This window comes from Spermophilus citellus (assembly GCF_964194105.1).
Source record: "Spermophilus citellus genome assembly, chromosome: X".
In the NCBI taxonomy this organism is placed as follows: Eukaryota; Metazoa; Chordata; class Mammalia; order Rodentia; family Sciuridae; genus Spermophilus; species Spermophilus citellus.
The window spans coordinates 47,393,413-47,417,121 of NC_138190.1; the positions used below are offsets into that span (position 1 = coordinate 47,393,413).

Below are 23,709 nucleotides of genomic sequence, written 5' to 3' on the forward strand. Positions count from 1 at the left end.
TTTGAGGGCTCACAGTTTCAGAAATCTTAGTTTATAGAAGGCCGTCTCCATTCTTTGGGGCTTGAGGTGAGGTTGAACATTCATGGCAGAGTGTGTGGCATAGGGAAGCAGCTCATATGAGAACAGGAAGACTCCACTTTTCAGATACAGATACATACACCAAAGCTATGCCCTAATTCCCACCTCCTCCAGCCATACCCTACCATTTCAGTTACCACTCAGTGAATTCCTATCAGGGGATTAAATCACTGATTGGGTTAAGACTATTACAACCCAATCATTTCTCCTCTGAACCTTCTTGCATTGTCTCATACATGAGCTTTTGGGGGACACCTCACATGCAAACCATAACAGTGGTAAAGCACCCCTGGCTTAAATCCCCAGTACAAAAAAAAAGTATGGGTCCTGAGTTGGTGAAGCTTTAAAAATAATTTCAATCCTTAGCCAAAATTACAATTAAATCTAGAACATTTCAATAAATGAGCTCCTTATGAATGTTTCAATCACTTATAATTTTGAATTAGATTTTCTTTCATATGACTATCCCCCAAAGATATATTAATATTCTTTAGTGGATTTTAAGCTTAATATCTTTAATTTCATTAAAGATTTAAAGTTGGAAGTTTTAAAGTATAAATAATTAAGTGCTTCTCAAAATACAAAGTTCCGTTGATTTATTTCCCTGCATGTGTGTGAATGTTGTGGTTTTCCAGAGAAACAGAGGCAATGAGATATGTTTGTATATAAAGAGACAGAAAGAGATGAGGGAAGTATTTATTTAAGTAATAGCCTCCACTGAATGTGGAGGCTGGCAGTTCTGAAATCTTGAGAGCAGGTCCTTAGACTAGAGACCCAGGAAAAACAGTCAATGTTGCAGTTTAAGGCAGAAGGCAATGTGAGGGTAGGTTCCCCTCTTCTTTATAATATCAGTCTTTTTCTCTAAATGTCTTATAGATAAGGCCCATCCACATTATGGAGGGTAATCTGTTTTACCCAAAGTCTACTGAATTAAATGATAATCTCATCTAAAAAGTACTTTCACAGTGACATCTAGCTGCTGTTTTACCCAGTGTTGAGTACTATGGCCTAGTCAGGTTAACAAAAAAAACTAACCATTATGGTCCACCCTTTTCAACTAGGCACTCATACACATTTTCTAAAAGCATAATTAATTTCCAAATAAATATAATAACACAATTATAATTCCACATAACTTGATACAACTTTTCTGCATACAACTAGAAATACACTAACTCTTTCCAGATAAGTCCTTGGGTAATGTTTATTCTTCTACTTCCTATCCTGTAACTTAAATATTACAATGTAAATAGTACTTAAAATAATATTGATATAAAGTTTATACATCATATGTTCATGATAAATGGATAAAAGTGAAAGACATGCTTAGTATATATCCACTTATACATATTCATAACAAAATCAAGGAAGAAATACTCATGACAGTTATAATTCTCATTTACATGTACTCACATGATCTTGGCTGGTATTTATAACTGCCTTCTTCAGTTCTGGATTGCCTTTGCACCTCAGCTGGTTGTATTTCTTTACTGGTAGGATGACCCTAAAACCATTAGTAGACCTAATGGTCTAGGCCATTAGTAGACCTGCCTGAATTGGGTAGTTGTGGTTTTCTATTACTTTAATTACAGGGTATGATATTGTTAACAGATACCCTGAGGGATCTCTTTTATTTTTGACATACTTTTCCCAAACTCCATCGTGAAATATAGTCCAGTTTCCCCATGATAGTTAGGATCAGTCACCCCAGAGAGCACAGGAACTCCCTTTTTTGCCAATTCATTTAGAGGCATGAGGACCCCAAAGTAGCTGATGGCAGTTTTAATCTCTAGTTCAGTTGAATTATTGTTATATTTCCTGGCATACTCATTCCTGCCTTTGGAACTAAGACCTTCAGGCCAGCAGAGTATAAAGTCATAGAGACAAGAAACAAAAACTTTGTCCTTTACCCTTAGTAATGGCTAGTGCATTACTAAGGGTGATAATAAGTGGTGCCACTCCCATTACCACTCTTTGAATCCTGGAGCCATGAATCCTCACTGTGGTAGAAAAAGCAGCAAACATTGGATGCTGAATGAGAGCATATAGCCTCCCAGACAGCCTTGTCCCAGCCCTATAAATTTTTGCCACCTAACTGAGCTTTCAAAAGCCCACTCTATCATTCTGTCAAGCCAGCTGCATTAGGATGGTTGGGAACATGATAAGAACAATAAAGTCTGGGCCCATTGCTTTATTTTATTTGCTGTGGAGGAAGTTCCTTGATTAGAAGCAATATCATGTGCCATACCATGATAGTGGATGAAGCATTCTAAATTTACAGATGGTAGTTTTGGTAGAAGTACTGTATAAATGGAAGGTGAATCAATACCCAGAATTAAGTGTCTATTCCAATAAGTGTAGAATGCTGCCCCTTGCATGATGGAAGCAGACCATTATAATCAAGTCATCATCATATAATTGCCTGTTCACCTGGAGGACTGGTATGTATTTTGGATTCAGTGTTGGTCTCTGCTGATGGCAGATTGGGCACCCATCAGTGGCCACAGCCAGGACAGCCTTGGTGAGTGAAAGTCTATGTTGCTGAGCCCACATATTACTTTTAACCCTTTCACCATGTCCATTTAGTTTCCTGAACCCATTGAGGTGGATAAAGATACAGACTGACTGGTATCCACAGAACAGGTCATCCTATCCACTTGAATATTAAAATCCTCTCTTATTGAGGTTACCCTTTGGTGGGCATTCACCTGAGACACAGATATCTTCACAATTTTTTTTTGGTCTATTGGAAGAGATTTATCTATATACCTCTTCCATTTTTCCAGATATGTTCCTTCTAAGTCCCTGACCATCCAGCAAACCAATGGCTACAGCTCATGAGTCATAGCTGTATATCTGGCCATTTCTCCTTCCAAGCAGAGTGAACAACCAGTTGCTCAAGGTTCTTTCCAACGGGAGGATTTCACCTTCAAAACTTTCTTTTAGGGATGTCCCAGAAATGGGCTACAGAGCTACAGCTGTTCACTTCTAGGTGATGCCCATGTATCATGCAGAACCATCTATAGACCAGGCCCTAGTCTTCTCTTCCTCAGTCAACTGATTATTGGGAATGCTCCATGAAGTCTTAGGTGCGGGCTGTAAGAAAAGGCAATGTAGCAGCAAAGGAGGACTGCAGGTATTTGGAACACTTCTTAAAATGTAACTTACTTATGCCCTCAAGACTTTCATGGGCCCAGTCTCACAAATATATTACTTTAACTTGGTGATGGAGAGCTGCTATACATGTCTGACTTTATGGTTTGGTAGATTAAATAACAACCAGTTTGTGATGAACAGCACAGTTCCCATGGTAACTTGGTAGCCTGTGGGACATGTTCAGTTTGTATGTACTATGGCTTAGTAATTGGCCAAGAGCTGTTTCTTGAAAGGAAAGTAATTATCTGTGGAGAATAGTAGGGCTTTGTTTCAGTACCCTAAATACGCGCATTGCAGTTCACCAATAGTGGCCTGTAAAAGGCTCCAATCAGCTTCCCTATGTGCTCCTGACACTTAAAGCATTGTTGAATTTGTTGGACAATATGGTCTAAGAGCAGCTTGCACAGCTGCCTGGACCTGTCACAGAGCCTTCATTGGTGCTGGGCCCCATTCAAAAGTAGCAGCTTATTTGGGTCACTCAGTAAATAAGCTGGAGTAATGCATCTAGAGTAATATTTTGCTTTCACAATCTACATAGGCCTATTAGATGATGTACATTTCTCTTTTGTCCTTAAAAAGTAAAGGTAACAGACTTGGGTTGTGGCTCAGTGGTAGAGCACTTGCCTAGCATGTGTGAGGCACTGGGTTCAATCCTATGTACCACATAAAAATAAATAAATAAAATAAAGGTATAGTGTTGTCCATCTACAACTAAACATTTTTTTTAAAAGGTAGCATACTCCTGAATTTGTGTCACATTGCTTTTCAGCCTTCTGACATTCAGATGTCTTTCCAATAAGTCTGGTGTAACTACTTCTTGCTCGCTGGGTTTGATTAGCATAATGTTATTAATGTGATGGACCAGTGTAGTATCCTGTAAAAGGAAAAGGTGACCAAGAGCCCTATAAATTAAATTATAACATAGGACTAGAGAGTTGGTATCTCCCTCAGTAAGTCAGTGAAGGTGTTTTGCTGGCCTTGCTACCTAAAAGCAAATTGCTTCTGGTGGATTTTATGGGCAAGTCTGGAGAAAAAGGCATTTGTCAGAAAAATAGTTGCATATAGGTACCAGGGGATGTGTGAGTTTGCTCAAGGAATTGGGCCACATCTTTTACAACAGTTGAAATTATAATCACCTCCTGAGTAAGCTTATGGAAATCCATGTCCAAGAGCCTTCTGTAGAGCCTGAAGAGGCAAAATGAGTTGGGATGTGGTGGGAATTGGTAACCTTGTATCTTTTAAATCTTTTATGGTGGCAATAATTTCCACAATCCCTTCAGGAATTCAATATTGCTTTTGGTTTATTATTTTCCTAGGAAAAAGCAGTTCTAGTGGTTTTCACTTGACTTTCCCTGCCATATTAGCCATCACACCACAGATAAGGGAACCAATGTGGAGATTCAGTCAGTTGCTGAGTATGTCTGTTCCAAATATGTACTCTGGAATTGGGATATAACCACAGTATGGTTTGGGGAACCATGGGCCCACTGTGAGACAAACCTGAACTAAAACTTTATTGACCACTGTATTAGCATTCTCTATAGGAACAGAATCAACAGGAAGTATAATTATAAAAAAGGATTTATTAGGTTATCTTATGCCACCAGAAGCTGGATAGTCCACAATGGCCATCTGCAGGCTGGAGAGCTGGAAGAACCAGTAGCTGCACAGTCCACAGGCTGAGCCCCAGAACAATTACTGACAAGAGTCCACTTTGGAAGAGTGAAGAAAATAGAGTCCCATATCCTCAGATGATCATAGCAGCAGTCAAGAACCCGTTTCAGAAGAATTGAGCTTGCATCTGCTGCTGCTTCCTTGTTCTTCCAACTTTTATTCCATCCAAGCCATCAACCTATTGGTTGGTGCTGCCTACATTTAGGGACGGTCTCCATTTCAGTTGGCTATACCACATGTCAATCCTTTCTAGACACATCCTCACTGACACACCCATAAATCCCTTAATCTTCAGCATCTCTTAATCCAAATATCCACCCCCTTGTCAACTTGATATCCAAATATGACTCTTTTTTTTAAAGAGAGAGAGAGAGAATTTTTAATATTTTTTTTAGTTCTCGGCGGACACAACATCTTTGTTGGTATGTGGTGCTGAGGATCGAACCCGGGCCGCATGCCAGGCGAGCGCGCTACCGCTTGAGCCACATCCCCAGCCCCCAAATATGACTCTTTACATCACACTTAATCTCCAAATAAACACAACAAGGTTATAATTCCACCTAACATAACTATCCTTCCTACAACCGAATACACTAGTTCTTTCCCCAGAATAGAAGAATAAACAAAAACACTACTAATGTTAAGTCAATCAGTATTACTTTACAGAATGAATAACAAGAGAGTAACAATTATTTCCTCTTAATGCATTTGTTAAGTATGCCCAAACATATTCTTAGTGGAATAGGGAAGAATTATCAATGGCAATTACAATCCTCATTTCTGTAACTGGTCATGTGGCCATAGTTGGTATTTATGACTACATTCTTCTACTACCCATTCTGTATTTCCTCTACCTTCAACAACTACCTCAGTGGTCTTGGTTCTTTACCTAGAGGAGTGACCCACACCTTCATTCCTAAAGCGTCTAAGACATTTGTCATCTTGTCTGGATTGGGTTGTTGTAGTTTCCCATTGATCTTAATAAGGGGACAGAGTAATACCAAGAGACACCCTAAGGGATCTCCTGTACTCCAGGAGTATGCTTCCTTATCTCCATTGTGGAATAACAGTCCAATGTCCCCTTGATAATCTGGATCAATCATCCCCACCAGTACCATAACTCCTTTCATAGTCTGTTGACTCAGAGGCATGAGAAGCCCAAGTGTCCATGGTGAAGTCTTAACTTCCAGTTTAATGAAATCATTGTTGTGTCTCCAGGCAGAAGCATTTCTCCTGAAAGTAAGACTTCTAAGCCTACACAACATAAGGTTGCAGGGAAGAAGCAAAAGCTTTCCTTGTGGGTTATTAGGAGTAATGATGAATGAGTAGTACCATTCCTGTCTCACCCCTTGATTCCTGGACCTGTGAATTCTAGCAATAGGAGAGATAGTAACATAATGGATGCTGATTCAGAGTGTTCTGAAGGTTCTGAAGAACCTTGCCCTAGCCTGCAATGTATTACCACCTAACTGGTGCTGTAACTACAACTTCAAGAGTCCGTTCCATCATTCTTTGAAACCAGCTGCTTCAGGATGGTGGGGAATATGGTAAGACCAGTGAATCCCATGAGCATGAGCCCATTGCCTCACTTCTTTGGCTGTGAAGTGAGTTCCTTGGTCTAAAGCAATGCTGTACAGAATTGCTATACCAGCCACATGTATTTAGGCATGAATGGCTTGATCTTTGAGTCAAGCATATGCTACTGGCATGAAGAACCAGGTAGTATGATTATAAAAAGGGATTTATTAGGTTGGCTCATGTGACCAGAAGCTGAATAGTCCACAGTGGCCATCTGCAGGCTGGAGAGCTGGAAGAACCAGTAGCTGCATAGTCCCAAGAGGCCAAAGCCTAGAATAGGAGGGATCAATAGTGTAATCCTAGTCTAAGACTGAAGGCTTCTGGAGAATCACTGGCAGAGTACACTTTGGAAGAGTGAAGAAGCTAGAGTCCCATATCCTCAGATGATCACAGCAGCAGTCAAAAACCCGTTCCAGAAGAATTGAGCTGCTTCCTTGTTCTTCCAACTTTTATTCCATCCAAGCCATCATCTTATTGGTTCGTGCTGCCCATGCTTAGGGAGGGTCTCCGTTTTGGTTGGCTCTCTCACATGTCAATCATTCTCTGACACACCCATAAACTCCTTAATCCTCATCATCTCTTAATCCTATCAAGTTGACCACTACAACTACTGACTTTCCTACTCTTGACTAGTGGACTATAGTAATATTTTGTGTCTCCTGGAATTTCAGAGCCAGTGCTCAGTCGTCCCCCAAAGGTTGGATCCTTTCCTTTTCCCCAAAGCACAGTTACCCTTGTAAAAGGTCTTAGGTTCATTTGGAGGAGGCAGGGAGGAAAAATAACAGTATAAACTTTGGGCAGTATAGTGGGGTCCTTCCTTACCTGGACCCACCCTTCTTTTTATTCAAGATGCTCTAGGTCTGTAAACTAATACAAGTCAATTGAGGGGTCCTAACTCTGTTCTTATGGTTCAAGTTAGATTTTGGACCACTTGACTTAGACTCTTCTACTTATATAGAAGAAGTGGGAATTTAGTCGATATCCCATCTATTTCACTTCTAAGTACCACAATGATCAACTAGCAAACACCATAGGTCTCAGTCAGAGACCTACTCTGTCAGATTAGACCTACCTTGCATTTGGTGAGTGTCTCCACCTTGCTCCTACCACTTCAGGATCCAACTGCCACCATTGCATTTAGGTTCCCAAATTCAGTGGCAGCAGTTCCCACTGTCAGGTCTGGCCTACAGAGAAGAGTGATCAGAGCAGGGAAGGAAGCTGGGCTCCTCTCACAAATTTATTTCTCACAGTCATGGTGAAAGGTCTCTTCTGGCACTTCCCAAGATTGGTAAGTAGGTCTTAAATGACAAATCCATTTGAACATTCCAGTCTCCCTAAGCCTTTGGATACCTTCCCTTATATACTAATGCAGGTCAGGTATTTCAGCTTCACTTAGCATAGGCCATTTGGGGTTCATGTTTCAGCCAAGCAACCAAACCATTAGAAACCTAAGAGAGATGGTGATGGTAAATCAGGTCTGTTGTAAGACAGCTACCTCAGGGGATATCATTACCTTCCCCTGAGGCGAAGTAGGGTTAATTTTAAATCTCAATGTAGTGGCTGCTTCTATTTGCAAAGACTCATGAGAAGTTAGGAGTTCAGTGTCCTAGTCTTCATTGAGATCTTCCCATATGACTCTTATTCCAATTTCTAGAATCCCATTCCTTCTGTCAGCACTCTAACAGAAGATACCCTGTTTAATTGGGAATTAAATATTGCATTGTGATTTATCCACTCACAGGATGAGATTCCAAGTTTAGTTTTCAGCAATCTCAGTTCTGCATCTATAGAGGGTATGGGTTTCTTCTAGGGTGAATATAGATAATTTGGGGTTATTTATATGGTGCTTAAACTGGGGATTGAAATTTCTGAGCTCGTTTTTTTTTTCTTTCTCTATTTGGTCCAGCACAATTAGTATAAGTCAGCCAATCTCATTACACACTCATTGTTTTGACAAAAAATATTCAAAATTATATACATGGTCACCTTTGTACATATTTGATTAGAAGTATTCAGTGGTAGTATTTTATATATCACTGTGAACTATTCACTGCTATCTTTACTACTGGAAATAGAGTTATTAACACCTTTAACTCTAATCATATTAAAGAAATGATTCCAGAAACCTCAAAAACCAATTGAGAAGACTCATCCTTAAAATTATCTTCTAGAACCTATCAGTGCTAAAATCTGAATTTTCGTTCTCCGGAATTACAGGACCAATAGAATGTGTGTTGGTGGGAAGGGTTATGGAAGTAGAGATATTTGAGTAAAGGGAAGAAAGAAGAGTGATTTATTTTAAGGAGTTAGCTCACTCGATTTTAGAGACTGTCCTTGGAAAAGTTGTTGTTGTACTTAAGATTGTTGAAGGCATTCTGTAGGTAGAGCTCCATTTTTCTCAGTAGTGAAACTTTTTCTTCTACATTATGGAGGGCAATTTGCTTTACTCAAAGTCAACTTATTTAAAACTTAACCTCTTAAAAAAATATCATCACAACAACATCTGGATTGACGTTTGACCAAATACCTGGGTACTGCATCCTAGTCACGTTGACACAAAAATTAACCATCATACACTTGCTCCCAATTCATCTACTCATGGAAAAATGGTTGTGTATAACAATTTTTTCCAATGTACATATGGGCCTATATACATAGAAATATATCCAAGATTGGTAGATGTTTGTGGGGGGGTTATATCTATGTTGAAATACATACAGTGCATACATATGTAAATAATACATATGAATAGACATTTGAGAGAAATGTATATCAAAAGGTTAAATATTTTGATTTACAAAATCTTGATATGGGTATAACTCTTGAAATGCCCAGATTTAATGATTTGGAGTGTTAGATATTTTTTAAGATTCCTCTATATAATAAATTTTATTTTCTAATACAGTGCTCTCAACGTGTATAGAGCACACACAGTATAAGTCTAAATAATTCTAGTAACCAGTAGCACTTTTACACTTGTCCTGAGGTAATTTCTGCCATTCTAGTTTGTGAAATAAGGTACATATTCCAAATTCCTCTTAAGGAGCAAAAGCTTTTGATTAAAACATGTTGAAATAATTACATCTTAGATTTTACAATCAAAGAGGAGAACTGTTATATGCTGATCAGTATGTTGGACTGTTTAATTCAGATTTTTAAAGAGCGAGAAGAAGATCTGAGGCGTTTGTCTCGCCCATTGGAATGTTCTTGTTTCCGAACATCTATCTGGGATGAAACTCTCTATAAGGTGTGTATGTTTCCTGGGTTCTCTCATTTTAAGAGCATGAAAAAGAGCTAGAAGAATATTAACAAAATTGAAATATTTTAAACAATTTCATAGCCATCTTGATTTGTTGTACTAAAAAATGAAATAATCTGCAACAAATTGAAGAATACCAAACTTAACAGATTTTGGTTTTAATCCTACATTGGTCGACATTGTTACCAAATCATATTGAATTAGCCAGTTTGGGTATGATTAATTTGATACTGACTTTGTGAAAGCAGAAACTTTACTCACTGGCCATCATATATTTTGAACTGTCATGGTCTCAATTCTAACTGGAGTTGTATCTTGTATACAGGTACCTCTATATGATATAAACTAGTCTACCTAAGTTTGGGTAGTAGTAGAAGAAAAATACTTAGTGGAGAGACTGGAGAAGGGAATCTTAGGATGAGACATATTATTCCTAGAGTATAGTAGCTTCAACTTTCATGCCAGATTGGAGACCAACATTCTTTGAACCAGGATTGTTCCCCTTGCTGGAATGGATACCACACTGCTTGAAGTAATTATAGAGATTATAACAATAATTCTGTACGGATGAAGCTGAAATTACCTATTGGCACATAGGCTCCTGCTTCCTCCCTTTTTTCTACTGAGTGATTTAAGGACTGTCTCCTTTTGGATCCTCCTGTGGTCAGACCTTTCCTTCAGACTGCTTCTGGTATCCATTGACAAGTCTGACTCTGAGTGGCAAAGGATCCTTCCCTGTCATTGATAGCTAGAGCCTCAGTATCAACTGCATCTGACAAGTGTCTACAACCAGAAGCACAGAAACCTGACTTGCCAAGGAGAAAAGCCATTGGACTTTAAAAATAGCCATTTTTTAAAACTAATTCACTTTTTTCCCCAATATTATGTTTACCCAGCCTCACTCTAATAACATCATTTTGAGATACCTGTCTAGGAAGTACTGTTCTAGATTAATATGGGCCGAATTTCTCTCAAAGCCTTATTCCCATAGAACAGGTAACCGTGAATAAGGATGGACATGACGCACTGATAAGAACCAACTGCGGTGTGAAGGATGGCAATACATAACACGACCAAAGACAATTGGCTAATCACAACACTGCTGTGAGTGACAATGTCTCTGCTGTGGTTAGCTTTGGTGCCTTCTCCAAGGTAAATTCAGCAGTGACATTAACACCGACCTGGGAATTTGGAACCTGAACCCCTATGCCTAAGTAATAAAACTAAATGGATCAGAGACATGGCACTACTATCTCTTACATCAATGTTGCATAGAACTGACTTAAATTTTTATATTAAGTTTTATTCAACAAGCGCTCATTGCCTATCTACTTGATGCTGTTGCATACCCAGATGACTAAGATCAGATTCCTGCCGTCTAGTAGGGGAGAGAAGAAGAAAATACACCTAACCAGACAAATTGGAGTGAAAGTAAAGGAAGTATTATAATGGAAATACAAATAAAAGGGCCTTAAGAGACTAGAGGGAGGGTGTGGATAATTTCAACTGCTTACATTAGTCATACTCCTCTGGATAAAGTCAGTTTTAGGCAAACACAACGGACCTTTTGAAATTCTGTTGGATCAATAATTTTACACATGACAACAACCTTTGGGAATGATAATACCACTGGTTCTCTTGTAATGATATATTATACCACTGAGGGGAGGAGCCATTTGTCCATGTGGCTCTGATATTTTCACAAAATTGATTCTTGGATATATGTTTTATATAGCATTATTAGGTTCTTATCTTTAAAGAAATTTGCACTGTTGGATTTAAATATTTGTCAAAGGTCTAGATTAGAAGCTTTTTAACACAGTAGGTCATATTTTGCTACTTTTTTTTCCTAAGGCAACATAATGGCATTAATTCACCTGTTTAATTTTAATTATCAATGGAAAGAAGTTTCTCCAGCATTTCAAAAAAGTGTTTGAACTTAAAACTATTCAATTCAAGGGTAAAAATCAAATATAGCTTCATTTTCTCATTTCATTTGTGTTATATTTAATGTCAGTATTTGTTTGGGATTCAGTTGTCATCATGTTTTGCTGTTTATATGTGATGGTTTATAGTTTATTTACTCTTTTCAAAGGTCTGGGACTGGCTAACTGTTAGTAATATTACATTATGCTTCTGTTCTGTTAGGCTTGGTCCAGCATTGTTTATCAACTGATTCCCAATGTTCAGCAGCTGGAAATGAACTTAAGGAATTTTGCTGAAATTATTGAGGCTGATGAAGTACTTCTGTTTGAGAGAGCTACTTTTCTGGTAAGAACTTTTTGTTCTGAAGATATATTTCACACAGTACCTTCTATTCAGGAACAGAGAATAGCATGTTTCCCTTTTAGGAAGAACCTTTTTCTCTTGTCTCATTACTTCAGCATACTCAGCCCTATTTATAAAGTAATATTGTTGACAAGTGATCTGAAAGAAGTCCTTTGGTGTTTAGCTCCTTTGTAACTAGTAAACCATAGGTTTTTGCAGGTATACCCTATTAGGGGGTTTAGATTATTTCTGCTAATAACTATTTATTTGTGATGAAGTATGCCTATTTTCTCTTGAATTTTATTATGAAATTTATTGTATTGTCCTTTTGAGATAACTCTCTTCCCTCCCTTTTCTCCAAAAGGCTAAGGTGAAAACTGGAAGAGAAGTAAGGGTCAACTCAGTGATATAGCTAAGAGCAGATGGAGAATTAAAGGGGAAAAGATCCTTGTTGGTACTGTTACTTTTTGTATAAATTGAACTTAGCAACTATATTAGACCCTACTGTTTTTTTTTGTATAGCCCTGAATAGAGGATACAAAAGCTAGTATTATCTTTATAAATAAAATGTTTAAATACCAGTGATAGAAAATGATGTCCCAACACACTGCATAAAAAAGTAATTGTTAACTAGCTTAGGAAATGTAACTCTTAAGAGCAGCTCCCAGTAAATAATTTGTTTCTGAGTTCTACCACTGCTTGGTAATTTTAGACATTTCTTAATCTCTCTGAGCTTGTTTCCCCTTTTTTAAAATGGAGATAATACTATCTGTATCATAGGTTTATCATGTTCATTAAAATGGGGCATAGTAACATTAAGCATCTATCACAAGCTTTGACATAGGTGAACTATTAAATGTTGGTTCCCTTTGCTGCTGTGTCAACTGAGGGCAGAAAATATAAAGTACAATTTCTCTTTTCCTTTGTAGAAATATTACTTATAGCCATAGCAGCACTGTGGAGCCATTCTTCCTGCTAGCTGATATAGCTGAGGCAAGGAGTCGTAACTAGAGTGACTTTCTGCCTCAGTCCAGTGGCATGTGTTATGTGCCTGAAATTACTTCTCCGAACCAGTTTTTTTTTTCCTGCTAGTGTGAATGGCAGCAAACAAGTAAACTATTCCATCTGTCTCAGTGTGCATGGCACAACAGGACTCTGCTTCAGCAGTATTACCATGCTATATCTACTACACAAGGTCTTAGAAGATAATGTTAGTAAGCTCTCTATTATTCACTGACAGTAATAGGTAGCTTTTGTTTCTCTTGATGACCAAGTTTAAATGTGTTTGGGCTGGGGATGTGGCTCAGTGCTAGAGCACTTGCTTAGCATGTATGAGGCACTGGGTTCGGTTCTCATCACCACATATAAACAAATAAAGCTTCATCAACAGTTAAAAAAAAGTTTAAATGTAATTGACCATTTTTACTGAGGGGAGTAAGTCAAGCAATGTGGATCTGTCCTGCTCTTTATATACAAATTAAATGTTGAAAGTTTCATGTTACCTCAGGGTATTTCCCTGAGAACTTTATTTTGGCAATTGACTCAGTTTTGCTTCCTATTATAAACTTTGCATTTGGCCTGTAGGATACTTGTATGATTTACTAAAATCTCAAAGTGTTAGGAAAAGTATTTTCAGCTGGTGTTGGTGTTTATCCTGAATAGATTCATTTAAAAATAGTTCTCAATGGTTAGAATTATCTAGATAAGCTTTTAAAATATAATTCCCAAAGCTACTTGATTATAGACTTCATTAAATTTAAATATAGTAATTAAACCTCAAGAGTTGTTATGTATTTTATTTTCCTTGTTTTGTATGTTTTTAAAATAAAAAATCATCCTGTGAAACATTGAAATAAGGTGAATATTTAATGATTAAATGTTGATAATTAAAAATTAAATTAAAAATTGAGAATGAATATCAGTAAACCAAAATACAGATGCTCCTTGACTTGGGATGGGTTTGTGTCCTGATAAACCCACCATAAGTTGAAAATGCATTTAATGTACCTAATGTACCAAACATCATAGCCTAGCAACACAAGTAACACTGAAAAGTTTCTGTTGTTTACCCTTATAATGTATCTCATGGTTAACTGTGAGTTATGGCTCTCTGCTGCTGCCCAGCCTCACAAGAGTTTGTCAGTATCACATATCCTTAGTATGGGAAAATTTGAGATATTGTTTCTACTGAATTCCTATCACTTTAACACCATTATAAAGTCAAAAGTTGAACCATGATAAGTCAAAGACTATATGTAGAATACTTAAATGATTTAATAAAGTTATAACCAAACAATACTGAATAGACCATCTGGATGGATATTGAAATCACATGCAATCTTAACAAAGATATGATACAGACAGGAGAAGATGGTAAACCAGGTGGTCAAGAAACTAACAGATGTCTACTTCAAGTAGCAGCAGAGGGTTATATGAATATTTTGCATGGATTCAAAGAACAATGTTCATTTTCACAGGTGATTTCTCATTATCAGTGTAAAGAGCAGCGTGATGCTCATAGATTTGAGAAAATCAGCAACATTATTAAGCAATTCAAGCTGAGCTGCAGGTAAGAGATCTTATAGGAATGATACATTAATTTCTGGGAAAATTATCATTTTTGAGAAATACAAATAACTATAGTTGTTGACTAAACTTATATGTTCACAATGGTTGCTTTAATCAAAAAGAAAATTGAACTCTAAGGGAGCCTACAGTTGACTAAAATACAGATCCTTGTCCTTTCATGCAAACTCAACTAATCCAGAAGCATCTGAGAAATATTCAAGCAAAATACCCTTTCAACGTGTTTAGTATTATTTGGGAAGAAATAAACTGAGAATATCCAAGAGAGTTTTGAAAAGAAAGAAAGAATTTGCCGTACTAAATAACAGAATTGACTATAAAACAATAGTAAGTAAAATAGATACTGATTCAGAAATGATAACAGAAGAGAGTTTAGAAATGTCAAATTATGATGTATCTGGTTTGATTGAATAAGATTTGAGTCTTGGGTATTACAAATAGAGGGAAAATGAATGGCTAAATATCATAAATAAGTAAAGATTTAAAAATCAAATTCTTACCTGATAAAAACTTGATGCTTGGAGAGTGGGGATCAATTTGCCCACTTTACATCTTAGTATACTTTGAGACTTTCTAGAGTGTTTACACTAACATTTTGAAGAAGAAATAGCAAATAACAAGCAAATACAGTTGCCTTGTTTGTTTTCAAAGAAATGGGGTAATTTCTTGAATATAAATGTAACATCAAACAGATATAAGTATTAATTGCCAAGATAGGGAAATTCCAAATAAGGATGCTTCTTAAATATTAAAGAAGTCATTTGTAACATGATTTTTCAACATAGATCTAGGTCTAAACCTATTTTCATTTCTCAGTCAATATAAAGTCCTAGCCTAATTTTCATTCCAGTCACTCTGAAACATGTTAAATTCAATTTTAGACTTTCCTTATAAACTCTCAAGGGATAAATTAAGGTATATTAATACTATAAAAATGTTTAACCTAAAAGATAAGAACTTCTTATATTGTTATTATTTTATTCTTTTCTTCTGTAGCAAGCTGGCTGCCTCTTTCCAGAGTATGGAAGTCAGAAACTCTAACTTTGCTGCTTTCATTGACATCTTTACATCTAACACTTATGTGATGGTTGTGATGTCTGATCCATCCATTCGTAAGTTTAAACTTAAGATGACATCATTTCAAATCTACATATTCTCTAAACAATTGCCCTAGAGGTATTATTGTACAAGATATTTTAAAATTATTTTACAGTGGGGTTGGTCATACAACAATATGAAAGTACTTAATTGCATTCAACCATACACTTAAAATGGTTAATGTGGCTGATATGTTGGCACATACCTGAAATCCCAGTGGCTCAGGAGGCTGAGGCAGGATCCTGAGTTCAAAACCAGCCTCAGCAAAAGCAAGGTGCTAAGTAATTCAGTGAGACCCTGTATCTAAATAAAATACAAAAGAGGGCTGGATGTGGCTCAGTGGTTGAGTGCCCCTAAATTCAGTCCCTGGTACCCCCGCCAAAAAAAAAAAGGTTAACATTGTAAATTTCATGTCATGTATATTTTAACACACTGAAAAAAACCAAGTAACAGTGGTAGACACATTTTGAAGCTGAAAACAATTTTGCCTCTAGGATATTGTGTTTTTCTTCATGGGAACTTCAGAAAACAAGTGACTAAATCAAGGAATTTTAAAGAGAACTGAAATCCATGATTTATGCTTCATATGTATAGATTTTATTTATTTATTGGTTCTTTTTAGTTATACATGATAGCAGAATCCATTTTGACATAATTATATAAGCATGGAATATATCTTATTCTAGTTAGGATCCCATTCTTACTGATGTACATGATGGTGATATTCACTGTGTTATTTTCATATATGTACATGGGAAAATTATGTCAGATTCATTCCTTTCCTTTTTCTATCCCTCCTCCCTTCCCTCCATTCTTCATTGTCTAATCTACTGAAATTCTTTTCTTCCCCTCACTTCCCCCCATTATTGTGGGTTAGCTTCCACATACCAGAGAAAACATTCGACCTTTAGCTTTGTGGGACTGGCTAATTGAATTTAGCATGAGAGTCTCCAGATCCATCCAGTTTTTGGCAAATGTCATAAAGTAATTCTTCTTTATGGCCGAGTAATATTCCATTGTGTATATATACTACATCTTCTTTATTCATTCATCTGTTATAGGACAACAAGGCTGGCTCTGTAGCTTAGCTATTGTGAATTGAGCTGCTATAAATAGTGATGTGGCTGTATCAGTGTAGTATGCTGATTTTAAATTCTTTGAATATGTAATGAAGAATGGGTCAAATGGTGGTTTCATTCCAAGTTTTCCGAGGAATCTCCATATTGCCTTCCAGAGTGGTTGCACAAATTTTCAGTCTTACCATCAATGTTCATCCATATCCTCAGCAACATTTATTTTTACTTGTATTCTTGATAGTTGCCATTCTGACTGGAATGAGATGAAATCTCAGTGTAGTTTTAATTTGCATTTCTCTAATTACTAGTGATGTTGCACATTTTTCATATATTTGTTGACCATTCGTATTTCTTCTGTAAAGTGTCTGTTTGGTTCCTTTGCCCATTTACTGATTGGGGTTTTTTATGTTAAGTTTTTTGAGTTGTTTATATATCCAGGAAATTAATGTTCTAACTGGGGTACAGGGGCAAAGAGTTTCTCCCATTCTGTAGGCTCTCATTTGTTTCCTTTGTTATAAAGAAGCTTTTTTGTTTGATGCCATCCCGTTTAGATTATTGATTTTACTTCTGTGTACGAGTCTTGTTAAAGAAGTCAGTTCCTGAGTTGATAAGTTGGAGTGTTGGGCCTATATTTTTTCTATTATGTGCAGGGTCTCTGGTCTAGGTTCTTGATCCACTTTGAGGTGAGTTTTGTACAGGGTGAAAGATAGGGGTTAAATTTTATTCTACTATGTATGAATTTCCAGTTTTCCCAGCACCATTTGTTGAATAGGCTATTGTTTCTCCAATGTATGTTTTTGGTGCCTTTGTCTGGTATGAGGTAATTGAATTTTGGGGGATTTGTTTCTGCATCTTCTATTCTGTTCCATTATGGTCTTCATGTCTGTTTTGGTACGAATACCATATTGTTTTTGTTACTATATCTCTATAGAATAATTTTAGGTCGGGTATTATGATGCCTCCTAATTTGCTTTTCTCGCTAAGAGTTGCTTTGGCTATTCTGGGCTTCTTATTTTTCCAAAAGAATTTCATGACTGCTTTTTCTATTTCCATGAAGAATGTCATTGAAATTTTGATGGGAATTGAATCTGTATAGTTCTTTCAGGAGTATGGCCATTTTGACAATATTCTGCCTATCCAAGAACATGGGAAGTCCTTCCACATTCTAAGGTCTTCTTAAATTTCTTTCTTTAGAGACTTTAGAGTTATGTTATAAATTTTTCAAAGGATGGTCCACATAACCTCTAAACTTTCAAATGCTGGACAATTTTATGTCATTGTATATTACTATGTGCTACATTCCCATCTTTCTGTTATGGGCATGAAGGGAAGTGTAATAGCCTTATCTATTTCAAACATTGAGATAAAGCTTTCTGCAATATTTCTAGAAATTTAAATTATCTATTACCTACTGGCTTTTCCTACATTAGGCTAATATTAAAACATAAAATAATGGGTTTTATTCTTTAGTCCCAAACCAAAATTTTAGAAATTTTGTGTTTAGAATATGAGCCAATCTTCAGAAAAATTAAACCTTGATAACTTGGAAGTTCCTTTTCCTATATGTTCTCTGTGACATACATTGAAGGATTTGGCTCTCTTTTGTCTGTTTTGTTTTTACTAGTGTTTACTAGTTAAACACTCCTTTGGCTCCCCATATTTATTCTGTTGTGTATCTCCCCACTCCTACCCTCAGCTTCTGCAGCTACTCTGATCAACATCCGCAATGCCAGGAAACATTTTGAAAAGCTGGAAAGAGTGGACGGACCAAAGCAGTGTCTTCTCATGCGCTAAACATTGCTGAATACTATTTCACACAAAAATTAAAACACTGTTTATTAATTAATCTTAGTGTTGTATTAATATGTGTAGGCCCCGAAATGTTGTAATGTGTACCACTTCTGTATTCCTTCTCTATTCCCCAGTCTTAATGTTTAACCTTGAATGCTATTTACTCAAATAGCCAGTGAGGAGTTAGGTGAATTGTCTATGAAGTTGGTGTGACATAAAAGTAGTATATATGTAAGTGTTCTGATAACCTGGTTCTAATAGTGTTTAAGTGTCCTATAACCTGGTTCTAATAGTGTTTAAGTGTCCTATAACCTGGTTCCAATAGTTGTGTATGCCAAAGCCTTTCCCAGCATCCTCTTGTATTCCGTATTAGATAGTAACCTATAAGTTTGAAATATTACTGTTTTCCTCAGCATGCATTAAAATATTCCTTAACTTCAACTGTAAATAAACTTTTGCTGTTAGGGATTTCAGTGTCTGGTTTTTTTTCCCTTGTTTCTTTACCTCTATCCTAAGAGCAAAGGAATTTCATACTTATCCTAGTGAAGGTGACAATGATGGATGGAAGAATGGAGCCAAATTTTAGCCTTAAAGCTAGACAGAAAAGTTTAGATATACAATATCTAAATGCATTCGGAACTAGGAAACCATTGTGGACAATTGAGCAGGAGAATTATGTGAAAGCAATTTTGAAAGAAAATTTGTCAAGATTATGTGGACTAACAACAGTTGGGGAAGCTGTTAGTAATCTGAGTCCATAGTATCTGGATTGAAAGTCTGTTGCGGAATACAACTCAAGAAGGAATAAATAATAAGTGGAGGGGAAATAGATGAGGATTTAGGAGATGAAATCTTTCTTCAAGGTCCAGCAGTGGTTAATTTTATATATTCCATAGCCCCTCTTGGGATTTAACTTCATTATTCTATAGTCAAACTTTATAAAACCTTTTATAAGCTGGGAGTTTGTTATGGTTTGGATGTGAGGTGTCCCCCAAAAGCTCATGTGTGAGACAATGCAAGATTCAGAGAAGAAATGATTGGGTTATGAGAGTCTTAACCCAATCAGTGAATTAATCACCTGATGGGATTGAGTGGTAACTGAAGGCTGGGGTATGGCTGGAGGAGATTGGGCATTAGGGGCATGGCTTTGGTGTATATATTTTGTATCTGTAGAGTGGAGTCTCTCTTTCTTTCTGCTTTTTGATTATCATGTGAGCTGCTTCTTTCCACTATACTCTTCCACCATGATGTCCTGCCTCACCTTGAGCCCCAAGGAATGGAGCCTGCTCTCTATGGACTGAAACCTATGAAACTGTTAGCTCCCAAATGAACTTATCCTGCTCTATAATTGTGCTGGTTGGGTCTTTTAGTCAGAGTGGCAAAAAAGCTGACTAATACAGAAATTGGTACCAAGAAGTGGTGTTGTTGCTGTGACTAACCTGACTGTGGTTCAAAGATTTTTGAGCTTTTGGAATTGTTGAGAGAAATTTTGAGATTTTTAGCAGTGCTAGCTGAAAATGCTTTAGGTTGTCGTAAGCAGAGCTTAATGGCAAATTCTGGTGGGAGCTCAGAACATCAAAATGCCAGTAGTACTGTGGACAGTGAAAACAGTGCTCAAGAGGATCTATAGGAAAAGTTAATTGGACTAGAGGCCATTCATGTTATGTTCTGGCTGAGAAGTTGTCTGTATTTTGCCTGTGTCCTGAGACTTTTTTTTTTTTTTTTTTTTTGAGGCTGACTTAAAAGTGATGGATTTCTTAATCTGGCAGAAGAAATTTCTAGATAGCTTAGCATTCAGGCCATGGCATGGATATTGCTGACACCTTTTAGTCAAATTAATTGTGATATTCAGGAGAAGAAAGCGGAGCAGAAATATTTTAAAACTTGGACTGGAAAGGCAAGAGTAAAACTGTGGCTAAGGAATTTGCAGTTGTTAAAGGCATTACTACCTCTAAAGAAATGCTAAAGACTTTTTCCAGAGACTAGAAGAAAGATGGCTTGAGGGCACCTCAGGAACTGGCAAGATCACACCCACCTCAGGCTCAAGGGAGTAAAAGTGAAAATTCTCATGAGCCCAAAGAAGTAACCTTCTTGAGCAAGGGGACCTAGGAAGTTTCTTAATCATTCTCAACTACTCAGGCCCTCAGAGGCTTCTGGCCCAGGGTCCCAGAAGGCTTGGCTGTGGCTTGAGATGGCAGCAGACTTTGGCATCAAAAACACATGGTGCTGGTTCTGCAGGAATGCAGGAAGCTGGAGTTAGGGGTTCATGGAGGCTTCCACCAAGATTTCAAAGAAGGCCTGGGAGGCCAGGCAAAGTATAGGAGGGTCAGAGTTCGTGCAGGCAACCCCTGAGAGGGTGATACATGGAGATGTGAGGAGAAAACCAAAACTGCAGTGGAGACCCCAAAGTTTAAGAAATGCCAGTGCTATGGAATTCCCTCTAAGGAAGGCTGCAGGAATTGAGTGAAGTTAAGCCAACAGAAAGGCTACTTGGGCTGCAACTAATAAGGCCCACAGGGGCAGAGATACCCAAGTGCTTTAGAGAGGACATTAAGATGTACTCTGGATGCCAGACACAGAACACTAGAATTTATTTGCCCAGCTGAATTTCAGTCTCACTTTGGTCTTATCCCTTCTTTCTAATGCCCCTATTTTGCTGAATGGGAATGTTTACTCTGTATCATTATATATTGGATATTTGTAAATTGCTTTGAATTTTACAGGAGCTTACAATGTGAGATTGCCTTGAGCCTCAGAGAAGACTTTGGACTTGAATTTTGAGCAATCTCGGAACTGTTGACTAAGGGGGCTCTTGGGAATGGATTAAATATATTTTACATTGTCAGGTAAGTGTGAACCTTTGGGGGCCAGAGATAGAATGTTATAGTTTGGATGTGATGTATCACCCAAAAGCTTATATGTGAGACCTTGCAAGAAGATTCAGAGAATAAATGACAGGGCCACAAAAGACTTAATCCAATCAGTGAATTGATCACCTGATGGGATTAATTGAGTGGGAATTGGAAGCTAGGGTATGGCTGGAGGAGGTGGGGCATTAGGGGCGTGGCTCTGGGGTATATATTTGTATCTGGTGAGTGGAGTCTCTGCTTTATGAAAATCATGTGAGCTGCTTCCTTCTGCCACAGTCTTCCACCATGATGTCTGCCTCACCTTGAGCCCTGAGGAATAGAGCCTGCTGTCTATGGCCTGAGACCTCTGAAACTGTGAGCCCCGCCCAAATAAACTTTTCCTCCTCTATAATTTTACTGATTGGATCTTTTAGTTACAATAGTGAAAAGCTAATACAGAGTTTCATTTAACTTTAGTCCCCTAAAGAAAAAATGAAGTACTGTGGACTGCAAGAAATGGAGTGTGAGAACACTGACTACATTTACTTAAAGCCCTAACCAATTCAGTTTCCATTAATGAGATAACAAAACTATCTCTTTCTCTCTCTCTCTCTCTCTCTCTCTCTCTCTCTCTCTCTCACACACACACACACACACACACACACACGTACACACATACACAGGGAATCTATAGCACAGTAGACTCATTTCTCCTGTTATGTCATAAGAAAACTTCTTCATGACTACCAATCTCTCACCTTTCCCTGTCTTTTTTTTTTTTTTGTGTGTGTGTGTGTTTATTGAGTCTCTTTTTTTTGTTTTGTTTTCTTTTTTTTTTTTATTGGTTGTTCACAACGTTACAAAGCACTTGACATATCATACTCCATACATTTTTTAGTTTATTATTTCCAATAGAAGGATAATTAGAGTTTTCACTGAGCAGCAAGGAACATGTTTTTCAGGTAGCCTACATTATATAGTCTAAGAATCTCAAGTCTTAAAAGAACTCATGGGACTAATTTTATCAATAGCTATGTTCATAAATTCTGCAGGAGAGTTTTAAGTAGATTTTCTAGATTCTTTAACCTCTTAGCATTTAGGAATATGAAAACAGCAAATGAATAGTGCTCTGTTCTGTGACTAATATGATTCATGATTTGGCATGTTCATATTATCTTTAGTATCCAGGGTGAGATTTAGAAGGAGCCACTTATGTCTTTTTTTTAAAGTTAGATGAATAGAAAAATCATAAACATATCATTTCCATATTTACCACTCCTTGCTCAGATTCTACTTATAACTTCGACTGGCGGGTGTATTGCTAGGATGAAAGGCTAGAAAATAAGATCATGGTTTGACTTAATACTTATTTTTGCGATTGCCAGCTGACTTTCTTTGTCATTGAAGACAAAACATTTCAAGATATAAATTTGTTCAACGCCACATAGAGACTGAAGTAAATGTAGGTAGGTAGTAAAGGCATGTGCACAGAAACATGGAGCCAAGAAACCAAAATTATGATTAGTGATATAATGAAGTGATTCTTTTTAATAGACCATGTTAACCACGTGAGTAGTACAGGGCGGTGGTTCTCAAAACTGTAATGAGAATCACTTGGAGAGGGCTTTATTTAAACAGGTGCCATACCCTTACCCTAAGAGGCTTAAATCTTAGTAGTTCTGAGGCAGGCATTTCTATTAGGTCAGGTTCCTAAGTGATGCTGATGCTGATCCTACTGATCCAAAGACTATACTTCGGAAATCACTGTTTTAAGGGGAAAAGAAGAAAATGTAGATGTGGGAGCAGGTGTGAGAAAACATGTTCACCAGATAAGTTGAAGGTATATAATTATATCAAGAAAATTTTGTTTTATATTATTGGTTCTCAAAATGATCTAAAAATTTGAGATTGAGGAACATTGTTTTAAACAAAAGCAATAACTTGAAAGTTTGATTTCACAAGTAATATGTTGCAAATGAAAATTGTTGCTAGTATAAGGAGGATATGGATACTGATTTGTATAGCGACTTAGCTTTTTCCAATGTCACCCAGCTTTATCTGATGACTCAGTACAGTAACAAGAAAGTTGGGCAGGTTGCCAAATGAAAATAGTGTTTCCTTTAGTAGAGTTCTTACTCAATCTCAGGTTGTAAGTACATTATGAGGATTATATCATTTAATCAACACAAGAACCCCATTTTGCAAATGAGCAGACTGGGCTCCAGAAAGGATAAGAAATTTCCCTATAGTTATGCAATACTGGTGAAGCTGGGATTTGAACTCAGGTAATCTAACT

The 23,709-nt window shown here is 37.1% G+C and overlaps 1 protein-coding gene across 7 annotated transcripts in view; it reads left to right on the forward strand.

The window, feature by feature from the left end:
- Positions 1-23,709, forward strand: part of RRAGB (Ras related GTP binding B) — a 42,079-nt gene that overhangs the window by 14,032 nt on the left and 4,338 nt on the right. For 2 of the 7 annotated variants that reach the window (XR_014020105.1, XR_014020107.1), the window contains exons 6-12: positions 9,638-9,733; positions 11,894-12,016; positions 14,491-14,582; positions 15,596-15,711; positions 21,288-21,410; positions 21,711-21,788; positions 22,799-22,879. Coding sequence is in view for 2 of the 7 variants with exons in the window: in XM_081278019.1 (XP_081134145.1) it covers positions 9,638-9,733; positions 11,894-12,016; positions 14,491-14,582; positions 15,596-15,711; positions 18,470-18,567 (525 nt within the window). In the remaining 5 variants the exon portion in view is untranslated. Of the gene's footprint in view, positions 1-9,637; positions 9,734-11,893; positions 12,017-14,490; positions 14,583-14,780; positions 14,927-15,595; positions 15,712-18,469; positions 18,838-21,287; positions 21,411-21,710; positions 21,789-22,798; positions 22,880-23,709 lie in introns of those variants that run through there. The other 5 variants (XR_014020106.1, XR_014020108.1, XM_081278019.1 and 2 more) reach the window with 3 other exon arrangements.